General features: G+C 38.9%; 1 protein-coding gene and 1 long non-coding RNA gene across 3 annotated transcripts; one reads left to right on the forward strand and one right to left on the reverse strand.

Annotated features, from left to right (window-relative positions):
• Positions 1 to 70: 70 nt before the first annotated feature.
• Positions 71 to 11,824, reverse strand: kif11 (kinesin family member 11). The gene is given in 25 exon segments (XM_046855633.1): positions 71 to 515; positions 1,611 to 1,721; positions 1,833 to 2,002; positions 2,368 to 2,590; positions 3,092 to 3,267; positions 3,270 to 3,370; positions 3,613 to 3,752; positions 4,128 to 4,286; positions 4,543 to 4,668; positions 4,834 to 5,006; positions 5,234 to 5,441; positions 5,527 to 5,715; positions 6,114 to 6,201; positions 6,667 to 6,755; positions 6,840 to 6,935; positions 7,176 to 7,418; positions 7,550 to 7,640; positions 7,747 to 7,825; positions 7,828 to 7,870; positions 7,999 to 8,184; positions 8,278 to 8,356; positions 8,442 to 8,539; positions 8,933 to 9,065; positions 11,190 to 11,319; positions 11,648 to 11,824. Coding segments are annotated over 24 exon segments (3,192 nt in total). The 5' UTR covers positions 11,261 to 11,319; positions 11,648 to 11,824; the 3' UTR covers positions 71 to 395.
• On the forward strand, positions 11,313 to 12,936 carry LOC124390009. 2 transcript variants are annotated; one of them, XR_006926676.1, is made up of 2 exons: positions 11,313 to 11,450; positions 12,633 to 12,936. It is a non-coding gene; the product is annotated as an uncharacterized LOC124390009 (long non-coding RNA). The 2 variants fall into 2 exon arrangements; XR_006926675.1 differs by lacking the exon at positions 11,313 to 11,450 and adding an exon at positions 12,077 to 12,224.
• Positions 12,937 to 21,924: the final 8,988 nt, after the last annotated feature.

Here is a 21,924-nt window from a genome sequence, read left to right on the forward strand (position 1 = left end):
AATCCAAGACAGCCATATGACCTACATTCTTTATACATGAGGACGTAAATAAACATCATAATCACAACTCTTGAAAATCTTAAAATCTTTATTAGTTTTGAAGTGATTTTTTTTTTTTTTAAACAGTCCTTGAATCAGAAGTCAAAAAACTTTCTAAAATGGAAGACAAAACACAAAATACCCATTTAATCCAAGTGAAAAAAAAATGAATAGTAAACACCAACATTTTGCTGAACATTGAAACAGTGAACGAGGAAAAAAAGACAAACAAATATTTTAAATTCATGACCATGAAAAATGAACACATTAAAAATACATATGTTGTGTAAGTAGATAAGAAATTACATAAAATTCTTTCCGGGTAACTGTGTAAAGAAAAGAAAAAAATGGAGCCATCATTGATTTTGGGCCCTGAGAGGTAATCTGGACCGAGGTGGCGTCACAGAGGTCTCGTTCTCAGCTACCTTAGAACGATTAAGAGACTTGTTGTTGAGGTTTTCTTTTTTGGACTTTTTCTGTAGAGGAGGAAAGAAGATGATTATAATAATCTGCAGCTAAATCGGTTTTAAAAAAAGGTATTGAGCGAGTGAAGCTCTAAAATACAAAAGGAACAAGGGCTCAAATACACGGAGAGATTTATAAATAAAAATAATGTACTGTAGATCAGTGGTCACCAACCCCTGGGTCATTTGGATATTTTATTTGGGAAAATTACCATATTCTCTCAGTCACATCTGTCTATGACTCACGCTTGATGCATGTCAAGATGTTTAATGTTGTCTGACATTAATCCGGGCCGTGGCGCAAAAAATTTTGCTGTAGATAGTCCCATCTACTACCCAGTAGTTATCGGGTATGGAGCTGTATACCGTACTTTGTAATTACATACGAATAGCAATTTGCAGTACCATAATGTATAAACCTACGTAGTACACCGTATGTACACACACCAGGCATAACATTAGGACCTTATAACATGACTAGTGATTGAATAACACTAATTATCTCAAGAGCCAAATTGCCAAATTGTGATGGACAGACTCTTTTGTGGTGTCAGCAGTATTCAATATCTGTCAAAAGTGGTCTAAGGAAGAAACAGTGGTGAACCGGTGACAGGGCCATGGGCGTCCAAAAGCTCATTGATGCACATGAGAAGAAATGGCTGGCCCGTGGGGTCCGATCCAACAGACGAGCTACTGTCAAATTGCCGAAGAACTTAATGCTGTTAAGGCCTGACGGGACAGGACTGTTTTGGCAGCAAAATAAGAAACCAAAACAATATTAGGCATATGGTCATAATGTTAAGCCTGGTTAGTGTATGTAATTGTCATATTACTATAAATGTTCCAAGATTGGGAAATCCTAAGAACTGTCATAACACGAGGACCATCTGTGTTTTGTTTGGAATTTTACACTCAAGGCACCCCTCTCACAAACAAAAACTTTTCAGGAATTGCTACATCTTTATATAAAGTAATCTGACCTGCCATTCTTGAAGGAGTAGTTGTGTAGTTAAAAATCAAAATGTGCTGACTGGCTCATTTATTGTCTCACTGAGGGAAAGGGTTTTTTTTTTTTTTTTTTTGCATACACCTGAATGATAGCTTTACCTTAAAGAATGGAACCCTTCCTTCTTCATAGCACATCAAGTTCTCCTCTGAAATAGACTGCTGGGTCGAGTTACTATCACTGGAGCTGCAAACCTCATCCTCCAGAGAGTCCTGGATATGTAAATAATCGTGTTAATGCATTCCATGGGTAACGATCAGCTCAAATATGTGGCACCTTTATTTCCATGCATTGTGTGTAAATATCGGGTATGAGGCTTGTACCTGATCCACAGGTTTCTCCTCCTCCTCTCCCTCGGTGAGGACTTCACACTGACTGAGAGCGTTCATTAGCTGCTCCTGCTGAGCCCTAAACTCATCCTCCAGCTCTGTTCTGCTCCTCAGTGGCACCAGGACACGTGGGTACTCGTACTCCTTACGCTTTGGTGTTGTACCTTTACATATAAAAAAAATAAAATTATATAAAAAGACCAAACATTCGCTTTTACTATGGCTGTATAATATCTGCACAATTAACAGAGCATTCTGCTGGTGTTACTTTGAATTTGCTGCTGGGATAAATAATTGACAAATCACTTTAATTAGAAATGTAAAAAATATATTTTATAGATTGGAAAAGATGATTAAAAATATATATATATAAAATGAAGGGAAAAAATTTAATTCTCTAATAGTTATAGAAAAAGGAAAATGAAGAACTACAGGTATGTGCAAAAAAACTGCATAGGTAGAGCTAAATAGATATAAAGACAATTGTAACCCCCTATTCCTGCTAAAATATCTGAACATCTTGTCTCACCAGTTGGCAGATCCTGTTGGAGTTCATTACTCAGGAAGTGGTTAACTGTATTCAGGGTCTGCATGGTAAGAGTCGAAAGTTCTTCTTTGTGCTGTTGTAGGATGGCCTGGTCTTCGTCCACCTGCACTCCCACTCTCTTCAGTACCCCCTCCACTTCCTGCTGCATTGGAGCAAGACAAGTTCGGCACTCCTCTACCGTGGCTTGACCGCGCTCCTCTGCACGCTGTGTATGTGAAGATAATTAGATTATAATATTAGAAAAGATTAGATATAAATTTAAAAAACTCTGCTACTGTCCAGATGTTTAATCAGGAAACTGAAAAATACCTCAATTCTTTTTTTCTACTTTCATGATTACACAATCATTTTCATGTTTCAAAAGTTTCAGTTTATGCCTGCACATTCACCCATTACTCAGGACATTATAAATTCCTACAGTGTAAACATTAGATAGTCTCCAACACACTCCTGATACCAGCACAATTTACAATAACAATTTATCTACTTACAAATAAAATATTTCTCCATTTTAAGTTACATTAAATATTACAAAGTCACTGAAATGTGTCGGTTCCTTTCATAGATACTCCACAACGAAACAGAAACGCACCAGCCTCAGCTTTTACCTTAAAATCAGTGTACAATATCATTAAATTAAGTACCTTAGGAAATTAGCTGTGTTTTTTTTTTTCCCCAATACTATCAGTGACTTTACATGTCTTACCTTCAGAAGCTCATGCACTAAAGTCTTGCTCTCCTCTGTGAGGGTTAGCTGTTCCTCGGCACGTCGCTCAGTCAGGTTTCTGGCTGCATGGCACCACTGGAGGGATGAATCGGTCAGTGACTCCAGAGAGCTCTGCAAGAGACCACAATAACCAGCACTTTCCTCCAGCGATGTGCACCCTCCTCTGCCACTCCATTCATCTCCTTCATCACTCTGTCTGTACATGAACTTAGGCGAGCACAGACTGACGAGCTTTCCTGTTCAGCATCGGTGCATTTGCTGAGTAGAAGGAAAAAACGTCAAATACAAAAATTTGCAATAAATAAATAAATAAAAATAATCATGTAGCAAGTAGATAAACATGTAGAGAACTGCAAGGCAGCTTTCAAAGAATTTTATCACTAATTTGCATAAACGTTAACGTATTCTAGCACTAGTACCCAATTATCACAGTCAACATGCAAACGAGATTAACAAGCATTAAGATTTAACAGTGATTAAACCCAGTGCTCTTTACTCACCTCTTTATTGCATTTTTTAGAGTCTCCAATGGAGCTCCCTGTGCATCTGATGCCTCCTGAAGACCAGTAAAGTCAGACTGTGTGTCCAGGGCCAGGAGATTCATCTGATCCTGAACACAGCGAAGTAGATGCTCTACACGCTGCAATACACAAAGAGAACCCCTGACTTAGTAATGGACAAGTCACTGTACAATTAATAGCACACAGCTTTTCTTTAAAAAAAATATATATATTGGGGGGGTACCAAACTTGTCTCCTTTTAATATAAGTGGATAGACCTAGAGTTGCCATCTATGATCAAGTAATCACTGATGAGACCAACTAATCAAGCAAAGGTTGTGCGGTCTGATAAAATGAATTATTGAACTATTTAAAAACGCACAAACTTCCCTCAACCACAATCAGAGAATCGTTTATAAAAAAAAGGTTTTCAATTCAGTATTTTACCCCATTATTTTTAATCAAATGTTTGGTGAATTGAACAGGTTCACTAAGAGTTAACTGAACAGGCGTACCGTTTTGTGTTGCTGGCTGGCCTGGTTGATCTGCTCAGTCAGTTTACTGTGTTCAGCCTGGAGGGAAGTGAAGTCCTGAACTGCTGTTTCCCGCATGACTGCCAGCGCCTCTACGTGGCTGCTAAAAAATGCAGTCATCTCCGCCTTCATCCCTTCCACCTGGGAGGAAATTATTATTTTATGATTTTTTTTTTTTTAATATATAGAAAAATCTTCACTTTGACTTATTCATATTATACTATTATTTGCAGGTAATAAATATTGTTCAGCAACACAATTTGTAAACTAAAAATAATTTTTATATGTACAGATACTATTGGGTAATTTGACAGAACCTATGGTAACTATAGTATATGAAATTCATTGACTCCATTTCTCAAAAATAAATTAATAAAAATAATAATATCCCACACACCTGTCCAGCCAGAGCATTATATCTATGCAGTGTCTGCTTCAACCCTTCGTTTACAGCCATAATCGATCCGATAGCAGGCATCGCTTTTGCAATCAGAACATCTTCTAGATTAAGTTTATGCTCGTCCTGTTGAAGGCAAAGAAGAGTCTGAATTAGTTTTAAAAAAAAAAAAAAAACCTACATCCAGCAAAAACCTAGTTGAAGCGGCTACACACAGAATGTCTCGCCGGTTTTTTCCTGAGGTAAATTTGCTTAAAGAGTATGCAGGATTATCCTGTGAAATTATCTCACCAGCATTTGAAGCATGGCGTCTCGGTTTCCTTTTGTGAGCTCGCCCTGCTGCAGCAGCTTGGCCTTACAGCAGTCCACTCCTTCCACCACAGCCTCTCGGACAGCAGTGTAGGATCTCAACACTGAGCTCGTAGCCTCCTCAAACACACGACCCGTTCCCCCCAACAGAGCCGCTAAACACAAACGACAAGGTAACGTTACAGGATTCCATCCTAAACCAGCTGGATTTGTTGTAACATTCATTCTAAAATGTAATGAGGAAAATCAGTTTACGGTCAAAATACGCATCAAATGCTGGCACCGGAAAGAGAACCTTGTACTTTATGCACGGTGAAATTACAAATAATCTTAAAAACATCTGTCTAATTTCTAGTCAACCCCAGGACTGCGATATACTCACCTATGGCATGCCGATAGTGATCCAGCATTCCAGCATGTTTGAGGCTGTGTTCCTGCAGTGCGCTCTGCATGCTGCTGCAGCTCTGCTCTATGCGCTGAGCAAAGTTACCCTGAGCACTGACGTTGTGCTGCTCCACAGCCTTCACCCGCTGCAGCTTAGCATGAAGGCCTCCTACGTCCGCTGTGCTCACCTCTGCCGTACTCAAGAGCTACAGGACAGTCACAAAATTCATTACATTCTAAACCGTTTATCCGTTAGAATTGTGACCGTTTGAAGTTTTCACGCCGTCGCACCTGTCCTGCAGTGCCGTGCAGCTGGCTCTCGGTGGTCTGCAGCTGTGTGGTGATGAACTCCTCCTGAGTGAGCCTCTGCCTGGTCTCCTTCAGGTCCTTGTGAACCTCCTCCAATTGCTGGCTCTTGTCCTGGAGGTCCTCGTTGTACTGTTCCAGCTTCTGTTTACTGTCTGTAAACAGCTCCATCACCTAAAATAGAAGCATGAACACATTATTCTGATGAAAATTACCTTTCAAACTGCTTTAAAAGCAATTCTGATTTTAGCCTGTTCATTACTGCAGTTATTGCCATCTTTTAAGTTCCCATAAAACTTAAATTACTCCAGGCTTTATGTTAACACTAAACACAAATAAGTTTGTAGGTAGATTTTTAACAGTGGTTTGGGAGATGGTCCTATATTAACCTAACAGTTATTCAGTAGAACAACTTCACTCCTGATTAGAACCGGCAGGGAAAATCGTTTTTGGCTAATCAACGAATGAAATCATTTGTCCAACAGCAAATAATCCACCACAGCCTTTTAAGACATTAAAGGAAATTTATTTTGACCAATTAGCAGGAAATGAGACTCCTGTTAAATTCTCACCCTTCTAAGTTCCTCCTCCACTGCTGAAATCCTCTCTGTGTACTCGGTGATCTGTTCTTCCTGACTCACCAGTTTACTGTTCATACTCCTGCAAAACAAAAAAAAGTAGCGAAATCATTTTAACAAAAAAAAAAAAAAAAAACCCCAAACAACAATGCTACTAAAAGTAAAAATCATGCCACAAGTTGCCTTTTTTTTTTTTTAACCACCTACACTGCCAGTGTATTTAATCCTTTGGGATTTAGACATTTTCACTAAATATCTGACATTAAAATATCCATGTTTTTCAATGTGACCTCAAACATTTCATTTTTAACCCTCAAACCTATATGGGGCACAAACAATGGAGGATTATGGTAAAAGTCTTGTCACTTGGGTGAGTGAATATTAATATATAATATACTATAAACACACCCATATGTGCATTGTTTTACAATTAAAGGTTTGAGCAAATGTTTAGTGTAATGTTCTGATTAGAAGAGTAATCATTATTTAGAACAAAAAGCATCAAGGCTTCAATCCCGTACTTTCAGAAAGAGACAATTGAACTCACTCGTAGTTCTCAGCTGAGAGATAGACACCATGCTTCTCACGGGTGGCAGCCAAATCCCGCTTCAGGCGTTCAATCTCCTCGGTGTACTCCTGGATGTAAAAAAATTATATACAAGATTGTAACCACAAATACTGGGGGAAAAAAATTAATTGCACATTTATGATGGGACTTGCCTTGATTAGGGTTCTCTTGGTTAGTTTCTGGTTCACTTCAGGCTTATTCATGATGTTCTTTGCCCTGTTAGCATAATCAAGTGTACTGAGTGTCTCCTGCATTCAGTGGAAGAAGAAAAAGAATAAGAATTTGGTATCAGTAACTAGCAGCATTAAGAAATGTTCTAAACCTACACTACACAGCACATACCTCAGAAAAATAACATTTGCATTTTAAAACATCCAAACTACCATGCTTTTTTTGTCCTCAAAACTATTATTCAACAACCATCTCCTTCTGGACAGGAAACAAACAACACACAAACATAACGTCTGAGCACCAGGAAGTTTCTTCACCTCCAAGTTGATGGAAGCTGGAGAGACCGTGGCGATGATTGAGGTCTTGGTGCGTCCACCCAGTGAGTCCTGGAGGATACGTGTGAGTTTGGACTCCCGGTAGGGCACATGAGGGCCGCGTTCTACCAGAGCTGTGATCACACGGCCCAGCGTCAGCAGTGACTGGTTAATGTTTCCGGCCTCACGTGCACGTTTGTCCACCGCTCCGGAGCGGCCGATGTTCTCGCTACCTGCAAGATCCACCTACACAGAGACATTTTAATTTTTTTAAAACAACTTCAATAAATACAAACATTGACGAGACAATTGTCCTCTAGCATACATATACACAAGCGTTTTAACTTTGGAATATATATTGATTTACAAAGTCTTACCAGGTTCAGTTTTCCAATCTTCACCAGCTCCTCTCCATCAAGAGTGATCTCCTTCATGTGAATGGTGACTGAAAACACTGAGTGGGAACGACTGTAGGGAAAGGTAAGAATAGGCAACATTAAAAGAATGCCAGAACTTGCCAATTTCTTAAAAACAACGCTAGACTAATTTATGCTGATTCAGCCTGCTTTCCTACCTGGAGTATGCATTCATTAGAGTGGAAGCAGTCTTCCTCTTCGCTGATCCTCTCTCGAGAATCTGGTAGACTTCATTTTGTTATGTACAGTTATTTCCTCCAGTCCCTTAACAATAACACCTCTCTGAAAAGGCCAAAAATATATATATATAAAAAAAAGATCATGTAGAGCTGAAATTCAATCAGGTACCAAAAATGTATACATGCATATTTCTCTAACAACTGCGATCAATCATGGAATTTAATACAGACCTTGTTCCTGGGGTCATCAAACAGCTGCAGCCTCTCTGTGACATCTGGTGAAGGGCTGAGAAGGTCAAACAGCTCCTCATTATAGATCTCTAGCAAGGAAACCTTCACTGAGAACTCTGTGCCGTTACTGGTCAGCTTTTCGAAGATTTGGTGAAGAGTACGAGGAATGATACCAGCCAGAGGATCCTGAAAATGGAAGAAATAAAGCATCAGCATATTGAAGTTAACCCATTGTCACTATTTCTTAAAAAAAATAATAATAATAACAACTCATTTTACCTCCTCCCAGGTGAATTCCTCATTAGGTGACCTTTCACCCTCCATAGTGAAGGTCTTCCCTGTGCCTGTTTGCCCATAGCTTAAAATTAAACATAAATAAGCTTCAGAACCATGATTAAAAGATGAATTTGCTAAGACTGATGTCTGGTTTTAAGGTCACTCACGCAAAAATGGTACAGTTGTATCCCATAATGACTTCATCCAATATGGGGCACACCACACTCTTGTATACATCAATCTGTTTTGCAGACGGGCCAAAGACCTGCATGGGCGAGACAGGGTAATTAAAATAAATACATTTAACCCACCACATTTATTATCTATCCAAACTTTTTTTTTTTTTTTTTTTAAAACACCCTGGCCATTAAATGCAATTCACCCAGATAAATTTCACAAATACATTTTTATCCAAATATTGTCCAATTACATGTGGAGGATCCTTTTAATAATCATTCAAATAGAGCAAAAACCTACATGTAGAACAGTCACATCATTTTTCACTACATGTAATGACAACAGCTGTACATATGAACACTAAACAGTCACTTAGATTATTAATGAAATATCAGGATATATGTGAAATTGTCAAGCATTCCACAGTCTTACATCAGTGCCATTAACATAAAATAAATAAATATAGTAGAAATCCACACACCATGTCAAAGGTGTACATTTTCCGGGAAGTTTTGTCAGTGGCGCTTCCAGTACGGACTGTCAACTCTTTCCTGTTCAAGTCGCACTCCACCACTCCATGAGAGTTGGACTTCCGCTCCACTGCATTGAACGGCCTGGAACACATTCGCCATTAGAATTTACACTTATGTTCACAATTGACAGCAACAGGAAATCTTTACAAAAATATCCATAATAAAAATACAAAAATAAATAAATAAATAAAGAAGTGGACAAATTCAGCACAAAGCTACAATAAACACCCTCAATAGCCAAGCCAAACACAAAACATTAACCTTTTTTTTTTTCATCCAAATATCTATCCATCCATCTATCTATCTCTCAGACACAGTTGTGTGAAAAAGTGTTTGCCCAATTCCTGATTTAAATATTTTTTTTTTTTTGCAAAATAGGTAAAAGATAACGAGTGAACACAACATGCAGCATGAACCGCCTTTTAAAGGTCATGCCACAGCATCGCAATAGGATTCAGGTCAGGACATTGACTAGGCCACTCCAAAGACTTGTTTTTCTTCAGCCATTCAGAGGTTTAGACTTTGTTTTGGATCATTGTCCTGCAGCAGAACCCAAGTTCGCTTCAGCTTGAGGTCACAAACAGATGGCCGGACATTCTCTTGCAGGATTTTTTGGTAAACAGCAGAATTCATGGTTCCATTTAACACAGCAAGTCTTCCAGGACCTGATGCAGCAAGACAGCCCCAGACCAACACACTACCACCACCATATTTTACTGCTGGTATGATGTAAAAGTAACACCGCATTTCAGAAAAAGAACGTCAGACATAATGGGACACACCTTCCAAAAAGTTTAACTTTTGTCTCGTCAGTCCACAGAGTATTTTCCCAAAAGTCTTGGATTTCATCAAGGTGTTTTCTGGCAAAACTGAGACAAGCCTTTTTTGCCCAGTCTCTTTATGTTGGAGTCATGAACACTGGCCTTAACTGAGGCAAGCGGCCTGCAGTTCTTTGGATGTGGGGTCTTTTGTGACCTCTTGGATTAGTTGTCGCTGTGCTCTTGGGCTAATTTTGGTTGCCCAGCCACTCCTGGGAAGGTTCTCCACTGTGCCATGTTTTAGCCATTTGTGAATAGTGGATCTCACTGTGGTTCTCTGGAGTCCCAAAGGTCAGCATGATGTCTAGCTTTTGAGGATCTGTTGGTATACTTCACGTTGTCCGGCAGTTGTCTTGATTGTGAACAGGTGTGGCAGTAATCAGGCCTGGGTGTGACGAGAAATTTAACCACAGTATTAACAGGGGGGCAAACGCTTACACAGGGCCATGTAGTTTTGGATTTTGTTTTCCATCAATAAAAAAAAAAAAAAAAAAATTCAATTAAAAACTGCATGTTGCGTTCACTTGTGTTATCTTTTACTAATAAAAGGATCGGAAACAGTAAAGTGTGACAATCATGCAAAAAAATTAAGAATTTAGGAAAACACTTTCACACCTCTGTACAGGCGAAGAAATGGGGGAACAAGAATTTTTTTTAAACTACCTGTTTAGTGAAGGCAGCTTTTTCCAACATCTCACATATACACACACACACACACACACACACACACACACACACTACAGCACAGTGCAATTCTTTCTTTCACTGTACACTACAGCAGGTCATATATGACACTGTACACAGTGCAGTACTGTGTTGGGAACCGCCACTGCTTTGAGCACAACGTCCACACAGCAACTTTATACCAGTGAGAACAAATTAGATGTTAATGTTACATCACCTAATGTATTCTGGTGTAACGTCTACATCAGAATACCAACAACGTCTACACAAATAGATTAGATTGCATCACCACACCACACAGTATCTGCTCCTTCCTTATACACTACATCATTCATCTCGACATGGATCTCTTATCTTCCATTTACATTGTAAATGCCTAGGTTTTTATTCTCTGTGCTGCTGTAATACATAAATCAATCTGCTCAGGAAAGATCTAAAATAAAGTCTGCTCACTGAAATAGTTAGTTGGACAAAGATCTTTCATTGCATAGTCCAGGTACACAGCAACAATGCACAAGTATACATCTATTGTATTATATATCTAGCAAAGAAAAGACATGCAGACATTTTTAAGTGTCCACACGCATAATAAATAAAATAAATATTCCATAGGTGAATCAATTGCAGGTGAATCAATTGCAGGTGAATCAATTAAGCAAGCATGAAAAAATCAGAAGCACAAACAGAAATAAAAGATGTTCACCTGCATCTCACCACCACTTGGATGTTTCGGCCCTTTTCCTCTTTTTTGCTCGCCGGGATTATATTCGACATGGTCAGAGAGCGTCTTCTGGACTGCTCCAGCGCGGTCTTTTTACTTCCCTTATGTTTTGCTGTCACATATTGTTTTACAGATGAAGAGTTTATTAGAACCGCAACCGACGACATTTACATCAGCTGCTACCGACTGCACCCGCTGTTCGCTCGTGAGCTGGCAAGCTGCTATTTAAATGGCTCATAGCGGGTAAAACATGAAAATTACACCAACACTAAACACTTACATCAAATACAAAATAAAACAATTTCTAACTAAGGTCACAAATAATTATAGTCATAATAAACCATGTATAAAAAGGAAGCGGGTATAAAGCCGCTAAAGCTCATTTAAATGGCCTAGCTACGAGTTAGCTATAGAAATTAGCATTGAAAATTTAAACTTACCCAACAATGTCCCCGCTGGTGTTTCACACGGGGTTTAAAGATGTTAATTTTGGAATTAGGTATTTATTTATCTCTTTTTTTTAATACCTCACTCGCGGATTAAACCTTCTCAACCTCTCCGAACCTCACAGCACTGAACAGACACAAGCTCGAGACGACAGTTGGCTGACTTTGAATATTGCGCCCCAATAGGCGTCAGCCAATCAGCTTACAGCGTTAAAGTGGACTGAAATTCCATTGGTTAAAATTGCGGAAAGGGGGCGGGTCCGTGTGGCATCACGGGAGTTATATGTAGACTAGCGTTGGATTTGTTAGTGAAAGTGCATCGAAGCGTGAAAGATTTGAAGAAAACAAACTCACAAATAAACTCTCTCTCACACATACAGACAGAGAGAGAGAGAGAGAGAGAGAGAGAGAGAGAAAATCCTGTGCAAAGGTTTTAAGTGGGTGTGAAGAAATGCTGTAAATTTAAGAATGATTTCAATATTTGGTGTGACTATTTCTCTGATTGGCCCCAAATTTGAGAAGAGAAGAGAAGAGAAGAGAAGAGAAGAAGAGAAGAGAAGAAGAGAAGAGAGTCTGTACTTCTGTCATATATATTTATGTACTAATAAAAGTATATTAAAATATAATCTGACTATAAGTATGAATATATATATATATATATATATATTCATACTTATAGTCATACTTATTTATATTCATACTTATAGTCTATAAGTATGTATATATATATATATATATATATATATATATATATATATATATATATATTCATACTTATAGTCAGATTATATTTTAATATACTTTTATACTTATTTTTTAATGTTACTTTACTCTTTATTTCTTATATTTTATTATATTTATATCTTATATTGTATATCTTTTCATGTTTACAAGTTGGACAGTCATGTCATTCTCTGTATAAATGTGTATCTGACATATAAAATTTTAACTCGAAATTTGGTGGGGGTTTGACTTCCAGGGAGCCCAACATCATCTAGTCTGTCTGGAATTACATGAAGACACAGAAGGATTTGATCCAGCCTACATCTAGTACTCCAAGATGTCTGGAAGAACCTACCTTCCGAGTATCTTCAAAAAGTGTGTGCAAATGGACTTAGAATAGTTGCTGTAAAAATAGTTGATGCAATCAAAAGGTTTTTCTGGTTTTTTTTGCATGGGGTTGCAACTTTTTGTTGAGGGCAAGGAAGCACCTTCTGATTTTCTTTTAACCCCTGTTAAATAAAATTCTATGATTTGTAATTAAACTATTAGCATGCATGAAACCTGTGTTTGGTTTGATGGGCATTATTGTGCCACATCTATAAAAAAATAAACATTAGAATGAAGAAAATAGCAAGTACCATTGGACAATGAATGATCAACAGGGATGAAGTCATAATTAAAAAGTCTATAATTTCTATAGATGATGCTTTTAATTGCTGGGTGGAAAAAAGGACTTGTCACACTAAAAGATGTATATAGTGATCATAGCTTTATGTCGTTTTATCAAATACGGGCAAAATATAATATTCCAAAAAATTACTTCTTCAGATATTTGGAAATTCCCAGCTTTCTGACATCTAACACTCTGGACTTTCCAGCTCTACCTACAAAAATCACTGCTTGATATCATTTTAGAAATCAACGACTTTCCAAAAACAATATAGGTATGATATATTTGAATTATTTCTAAAATGTAACATTCTTAACGAAATCGAAACGACAATGTGAAAAATAAATTTGATAGATTCGATATTTTCAACAAGATTAATTCAACTTGTCTGTTTATGACATACAGGTACTGCTTCTTCCGGCTGCTCCCGCTAGGGGTCGCCACAGCGGATCATCCGTCTCCGTACTACCCTGTCCTCAATAGATTACATAGAATTCGTGTCTATGAACACGAATCAATAAATTACATTTTGTGACGAAATGCCATTGGACTGAGGTGGTCTTCTACATCTGCCTCTTTCAAACCAACTATTGTACCTGCATGTCTTCCCTCACCATATCTATAAACCTCCCCCTTTGCCTTTCTGCCTCACCTCCATCCTCTGCACATGTCCAAACCATCTCAGTCTTGCCTCCTTCACTTTGTCTCCAAAATGTACTACATGCACCGTTCCTCTAATAAACTCGTTTCTAATCCTGTCCATCCTCCCAATGAAAATCTCAGCATCTTCAACTGTGCAAACTCCAGCTCTGCCTTCTCTCTATCACATACAATTATCTAATTTAATGTAGTTCACTGAATACACAGGACAAAGGCAAAATGATCAAAATTTAAATTAAACATTGATCCCTTTTGAGTTGAGATAGGTGATCATTCGCACATGTTTTGGTCATGCCCTAAGCTTGTTAATTTCTGGCAACTAATATTTCATTTTCTTTCAGAAGTTTTGCATATATCAATTAATCCTTCTCATATTGTTGCAAAATTTGGCTTAACTATGGAACTCTAAAATCACCTAATATTAGTTATAAGGTGGATTGTCTATGCTGTATTGACTCTTGGATTTAAATAATTGTATTAATGTATATGCATGGTGCCGTGTGATGGACAGCTGTCCAATCTTATCCCACCTCACATCCGTCGTGTTCTTGGGGGCTCCCAATCCATCACTAGTATGAATATATTCATTGAGATTTTGACCCTAATACTTGTTGGATTGTGAAGTAATTTATTGGTGTACATGTGCCATAGTTAAATAATCCCAAAAGTAACCAATTAATTAACAAAATAAAAATACCAAGCAAGAGAAACAAAGGAATTCGAGGGTGTGGTGTCAAAGAACAATTACTGTGTAACATCATTCTTTTTTTGTTGTCAAACTATTACATCACCCGTTACTTTACAGTGAGGAAAATAAGTATTTGAACACCCTGCTATTTTGCAAGTTCTCCCACTTAGAAATCATGGAGAGGTCTGAAATGGTTATGGTAGGAATGTAGGTGCATGTCCACTGTGAGAGACATAATCTAAAAAAAATAATCTAGAAATCACAATGTATGATTTTAAAACTATTTATTTGTATGATACAGCTGCAAATAAGTATTTGAACACCTGTCTATCAGCTAGAATTCTGACCCTCAAAGACCTGTTAGTCTGCCTTTAAAATGTCCACCTCCACTACATTTATTATCCTAAATTAGATGCACCTGTTTGAGGTCGTTAGCTGCATAAAGACACCTGTCCACCCCATACAATCAGTAAGAATCCAACTACTAACATGGCCAAGACCAAAGAGCTGTCCAAAGACACTAGAGACAAAATTGTACATCTTCACAAGGCTGGAAAGGGCTACGGGGAAATTGCCAAGCAGCTTGGTGAAAAAAGGTCCACTGTTGGAGCAATCATTAGAAAATGGAAGAAGCTAAACATGACTGTCAATCTCCCTCGGACCGGGGCTCCATGCAAGACAATTTCAGACCCCTCCATGATTTCTAAGTGGGAGAACTTGCAAAATAGCAGGGTGTTCAAATACTTATTTTCCTCACTGTATATCTCAGATTGCCTAGGTTTTTTCCAATTTAATCAAATAAAGGCGCAAAACCCATCCATCACTATTTGCTAATAAGTTTCATGTGAATTATTCATGGTCTAAGTTGTGGTCTGTTCATAGCACTTTAGCATGTAAATCACCTCAAGCATGGACCATTGTTCTGACTCACTGATTATTCGTTACAAATCACCTACTTATAAGTTATGAACAGGTGCAAGAATGTAGGAGCAGGTGCATCGTGATCACACATAATAACGCAAAAGTTTAAAGGTAAAAAGCACCATGCAAGCAGTCACAAATCCATATCTTGTAGACTCTTGCAAACACATTCCTGTTCACATTTTGATGTGCAGTAATGTGTACTGCATATCTGTGAGGCTGTCGTGACACGTCACATGACACGTGTTGCACACGCCCCATGCTATTAAAGTGTCCAAAGCAATTTTTTTATTTTAAGTTTAATACATTTCAAGAAATGGAGAAAAAAAAAACAGCAATTAGGGTTGCACAAGCCAGTGCACTGTAAGAGGAAGGGCATAGCCATGTAAAACGTGCCAAATCAAATATGCGGATCACGAATCAGAATTTCATACCGGATTGGTCGAGGCCCGGGTTACCAACGACCTCAAAAGGTATTGTTAGCCAACAGGGTACCGGTAAAAATGTGGCTACTGTTGGCTGAAGGAGGAGAAGGAGAGGAGGAAGACGTCTACAGAGGAAGCAGGGAAAGAAGTGGAGGAGAGTGGAGGTTTGAGTGGGTACTTTAAATGTTGGTACTATGACTGGTAAAGGGAGAGAGGGAGCGGATATGCTGAAGAGAAGAAAGGTAGATGTGTGTTCAGGAGACCAAGTAGAAAGGGAGTAAGACCAGGAACATTGGAGGTGGCTTTAAACTGTTCTATTATGGTGTGGGTGAAAAGAGAAAAGGTGTAGGGGTGATTCTGAAGGAAGAGCACAGTAAGAGTGTAGTGGAGGTGAAGAGAGTTTCTGATTGGGTGATGAACGTAAAACTGGAAGTTAAAGGGGTGATGATAAATGTTATAAGTGCTTATGCTCCACAAGTGGGTTGTGAGATGAAGGAGAATGAAAAATTCTGGAGTGAGTTAGATGAAGTGGTAGAAGGTGTATCTAGGAATGAAAGATTGGTGATTGGGGCAGACTTTATTGGGCATGTAGGTGAAGGGAACAGAGGTGATGAGGAGGTGATAGGTAGGTATGGCTTTTAGGAGAGGAATGTAGAAGGTGGTAGATTTTTCTAAAAGGATGGGAGCATAGGGTGACATAAGAGTGGAGGAAGGTGCAACAGGTGGACTATGTTCTATGTAGGAGATGCAACCTGAAGGAGATTGGAGATTGTAAGGTATTGGCAGCAGACAGTGTAGCTAGACAGCATCAGATGGTGATCTGTAGGATGGTTTTAGAGGTGAAAAAGAAGAATAAGATGGTGGAAACTGAGGGAGGAGGACTGTAGTGTGAGGTTCAGGGAAGAGGTCAGATAGGGGCTTGGTGGTGGTGAAGAGGTGCTGGATGATTGGGCAACTACTGCAGAAGTGATAAGGGAGACAGCTAGAAAGGTACTTGGTGTGACATCTGGAAATAGAAAGGAAGACAAAAAACCTGGTGGTGGAATAAGGAAATGCAGGAGAGCATACGGAGAAAGAGGTTGGCAAAACAGAATTGGTATTGACAGATTGATGAGAAAAGTAGGCAGGAGTACAAGGAGATGCAGGAGCAAGTAAAGAGGGATGTGGCAAAAGCAAAGGAAAAGGCATATGAGGAGCTCTATGAGAAGTTGGACACTAAGGAAGGAGAAAATGATTTGTACCAAATGGCCAGGCAGAGGAACCGAGGGAATTAACTACAGGGGTAATAACTACAGGGGAATTAAGTTGATCAGTCACACCATGAAGTTAAGGGAATAAGTAGTGAAAGCCAGGCTGAGAGATGAGGTGACCATATGTGAGCAACAGTATGGTTTAATGCAGAGGAAGAGCAACACAGACGCTTTATTTGCTTTGAGAATGTAGATGAAGAAGTATAGAGAAGGTCAGAAGGAGTCACATTGTGTGTTTGTGGATTTAGAGAAAGCGTACAACAGGGTGCCGAAAGAGGAGTGGTGGTATTGTATGAGAAAGTCTGGTGTGTCAGAGATGTATGTTAGGTTAGTGCAGGACATGTATGAGGACAGTTTGACAGCAGTGAAGTGTGCAGTAGGAACAGCAGACTGGTTCAAGGTGCTGGTTGGACTGCATCAAGGATCAGCTCTGAGGTTGATGGACGAGGTCAGACAGGAGCCTCCGTGGACTATGATGTTTGCGGATAATATTGTAATTTGTGGTCAGCGTAGGGAGCAGGTTGAGAAGAGCCTGGAGAGGTGGAGGTACGTGCTGGAAAGAAGGGAAATGAAAATCTGGAGGAGGAAGACAGAGTACATGTGTGTGAATGAGAGGGAGGACAATGGAGTGGTGCGGTTGCAGGGAGAAGAGGTGGAGAAGGTGGAGGAGTTCAGGTACCTGAGGTCAACAGTGAAAAGTAATGGAGAGTGTGTTAGAGAAGTAAAGTAAAGAGTGCAGGCAGGGTGGAGTGGGTGGAGAAGAGTGATAGCAGGAGTGATTTGTGATAGAAGAGTATCTGCAAGAGTAAAAGGGAAAGTTTATAGGACTGTGGTGAGACCTGTGATGTATGGATTAGAGACAGTGGCATTGAGTAAAAGACAGAAGGTGGAGCTGGAGGTAGCCGAGCTGAAGACGTTGAGGTTTACGTTGGGAGTGACGACAATGAACAGGATTAGAAATTACTTAATTAGAGGGACAGTGCATGTACGGCGTTTTGGGGACAAGGCTAGATTGAGATGGTTTGGACATGTGCAGGGGAGGGACATGGGGTATATCGGTGGGAGAATGCTGAGGATGGAGCCACCTGGAAGGAGGAAAAGAGAAAGGCCAAGGAGGAGCTTTATGGATGTGGTGAGGGAAGACATGCAGGTAGTTGATTTGAAAGAGGCAGATGTAGAGGACAGGGGGGTGTGGAGACAGATGACCCGCCATGGCGACCCATAATAGAAGCCAAAGATAATTATGATTTTATATATATATATATATATATATATATATATATATATATATATATATATATATATATATATACAACCCCTGGCAAAAGTATGGAATCACCCTTCTCAGAAGATGTTCATTCAAATGTTTAATTGTGTAGAGAAAAAACCAAGCACATATATGCCACAAAACAATTTTCACTCAACAAAACAATATTCTGGCTGTATAAAACACTTAAAAAAACAACAAAGAAAGATAACTATAGTCAATTACAAGTGTTTTTACAGATCAAACAGAGGAAAAAAATATGGAATCACACAAATCTGAGGAAAATTATATGGAATCACCATGCACTTTGCATTTCTAAAACAAACACCTGTATCTGATTACAACTGCTAATTAGTCTGCAGTTAAAAGAGTGCTTGCACACATTAGTGATGTGTTGAACCAAGATGATTGACATAACTCATGGCTCCAACACGAGAGATGTCAGTTGAAACAAAGGAGAGGATTATCAAACTTCTCAAAGAAGGTAAATCTTCACGGAATGTTGCAAAAATGTTGGTTGTTCCCAGTCAGCTGTGTCTAAAATCTGGACCAAGTACAAATCAAATGGAAAGGTTGTAAAGGGAAGCGTACTGGTAGACCAAGAAAGACATCAAAGCGCCAAGACAGAAAACTTAAAGCAATATGCCTTGAAAACAGAAAATGCACAACAAAACAAATGAGGAACAAATGGGCAGAAAGTGGAGTTCATGTTCTGTGACCGGACTGTAAGAAATCGCCTAAAAGAAATGGGATTTACATACAGAAAAGCCAAACGAAAACCATCATTAACATCTAAACAGAAAAACAAGGTTCCAGTGGGCTAAAGAAAGACAATCTTGGACTGTGGATGACTGGATGAGAGTTATATTCAGTGATGAATCACGAATCTGCATTGGGCAGGGTGATGATGCTGGAACTTTTGTTTGGTGCCGTTCAATGAAATTTATGAAGACAACTGCCTGAAGAAAACATGCAAATTTCCACAATCATTAATGATATGGGGTTGTATGTCAGGTAAAGGTATGGGAGATGACAGTCATTACATCTTCTATAAATGCACAAGTTTATGTTGAGATTTTGGACACTTTTCTTATTCCATCAATTGAAAGGATGTTTGGTGATGGTAGCATCATTTTCAGGATGATAATGCATCGTGCCATAGGGCAAAATCTGTGAAAACATTTCTACAGGAAAGACATATAATGTCAATGGCATGGCCTGCAAATAGTCCGGACCTCAATCCAATTGAAAATCTGTGGTGGAAATTAAAGAAAATGGTCCACGACAAGGCTCCAACCTGCAAAGCTGATCTGGCAACTGCAATAAGACAAAGCTGGAGACAGATTGATGAAGTATACTGTTTGTCATTAGCTGAATCCATGCCTCAGAGAATTCAAGCTGTTATAAAAGCCAGAGGTGGTGCAACAAAGTACTAGTAGTGTTTTTATTTGGTGATTCCATATAATTTTCCTCAGATTTGTGTGATTCCATATTTTTTTCCTCTGTTTGATCTGTAAAAACACTTGTAATTGACTATAGTTATCTTTCTTTGTTGTTTTTTTAAGTGTTTTATACAGCCAGAATATTGTTTTGTTGAGTGAAAATTGTTTTGTGGCATATATGTGCTTGGTTTTTTCTCTACACAATTAAACATTTGAATGAACATCTGAGAAGGGTGATTCCATACTTTTTGCCAGGGGTTGTATATATATATATATATATATATATATATATATATATATATATATATATATATATATATATATAATGTGGTAAAAAAGACAGGTATGTGCCTTTCCAAATCATGTCCAATCAACTGAATTTTCCACAGGTGGACTCCAATGAAGTTGTAGAAACATCTCAAGGATGATCAGTGGAAACAGGATGCACCTGAGCTCAATTTTAGGTGTCATGGCAAAGGCTGTGAATACTTACTTACATGATTTTTATATATACAGTAAAGACCAAAAGTTTGGACACACCTTTTCTTTCAAAGAGTTTTCTTTATTTTCATGACTATGTAAATTGTAGATTCACACTGAAGGCATCAAAACTATGAATTAACACATGTGGAATTATATATGGAATTATATACATAACAAAAAAAGAGTGAAACAACTGAAAAATGTCATATTCTAGGTTCTTCAAAGTAGCCACCTTTTGCTTTGATTACTGCTTTGCACACTCTTGGCATTCTCTTGATGAGCTTCAAGAGGTAGTCACCTGAAATGGTCTTCCAACAGTCTTGAAGGAGTTCCCAGAGATGCTTGGCACTTGTTGGCCCTTTTGCCTTCACTCTGCGGTCCAGCTCACCCCTAAACCATCTCGATTGGGTTCAGGTCCGGTGACTGTGGAGGCCAGGTCATCTGGCGCAGCACCCCATCACGCTCCTTCTTGGTCAAATAGCCCTTACACAGCCTGGAGGTGTGTTTGGGGTCATTGTCCTGTTGGAAAATAAATGATGGTCCAACTAAACGCAAACCGGATGGAATAGCATGCCGCTGCAAGATGCTGTGGTAGCCATGCTGGTTCAGTATGCCTTCAATTTTGAATAAATCCCCAACAGTGTAGGCAGCAAAGCACCCCCACACCATCACACCTCCTCCTCCATGCTTCACGGTGGGAACCAGGCATGTAGAGTCCATCTGTTCACCTCTTCTGCGTCACACAAAGACATGGTGGTTGGAACCAAAGATCTCAAATTTGGACTCATCAGACCAAAGCACAGATTTCCACTGGTCTAATGTCCATTCATTGTGTTCTTTAGCCCAAACAAGTCTCTTCTGCTTGTTGCCTTTCTTTAGCAGTGGTTTCCTAGCAGATATTCTACCATGAAGGCCTGATTCACACAGTCTCCTCTTAACAGTTGTTGTAGAGATGTGTCTGCTGCTAGAACTCTGTGTGCCATTGACCTGGTCTTTAATCTGAGCTGCTGTTAACCTGCGATTTCTGAGGCTGGTGACTTGGATGAACTTATCCTCCGCAGCAGAGGTGACTCTTGGTCTTCCTTTCCTGAAGCGGTCCGCATGTGAGGCAGTTTCTTTGTAGCGCTTGATGGTTTTTGTGACTGCACTTGGGGACACTTTCAAAGTTTTCCCAATTTTCAGACTGACTGACCTTCATTTCTTAAAGTAATGATGGCCACTCGTTTTCTGTACTTAGCTGCTTTTTCTTGCCATAATACAAATTCTAACAGTCTATTCAGTAGGACTCAGCTGTGTATCCACCTGACTTCTGCACAACACAACTGATGGTCCCAACCCCATTTATAAGGCAAGAAATCACACTTATTAAACCTGACAGGGCACACCTGTGAAGTGAAAACCATTTCAGGTGACTACCTCTTGAAGCTCATCAAGAGAATGCCAAGAGTGTGCAAAGCAGTAATCAAAGCAAAAGGTGGCTACTTTGAAGAACCTACAATATGACATTTTTCAGTTGTTTCACACTTTTTTGTTATGTATATAATTCCACATGTGTTAATTCATAGTTTTGATGCCTTCAGTGTGACTCTACAATTTTCATAGTCATGAAAATAAAGAAAACTCTTTGAATAAGAAGGTGTGTCCAAACTTTTGGTCTGTACTGTGTGTGTGTGTGTGTGTATATATATATATATATATATATATATATATATATATATATAAATTTGCAAAGATAGAAAAAA

Source organism: Silurus meridionalis, chromosome 8 (assembly GCF_014805685.1).
Source record: "Silurus meridionalis isolate SWU-2019-XX chromosome 8, ASM1480568v1, whole genome shotgun sequence".
Taxonomy (NCBI): domain Eukaryota; kingdom Metazoa; phylum Chordata; class Actinopteri; order Siluriformes; family Siluridae; genus Silurus; species Silurus meridionalis.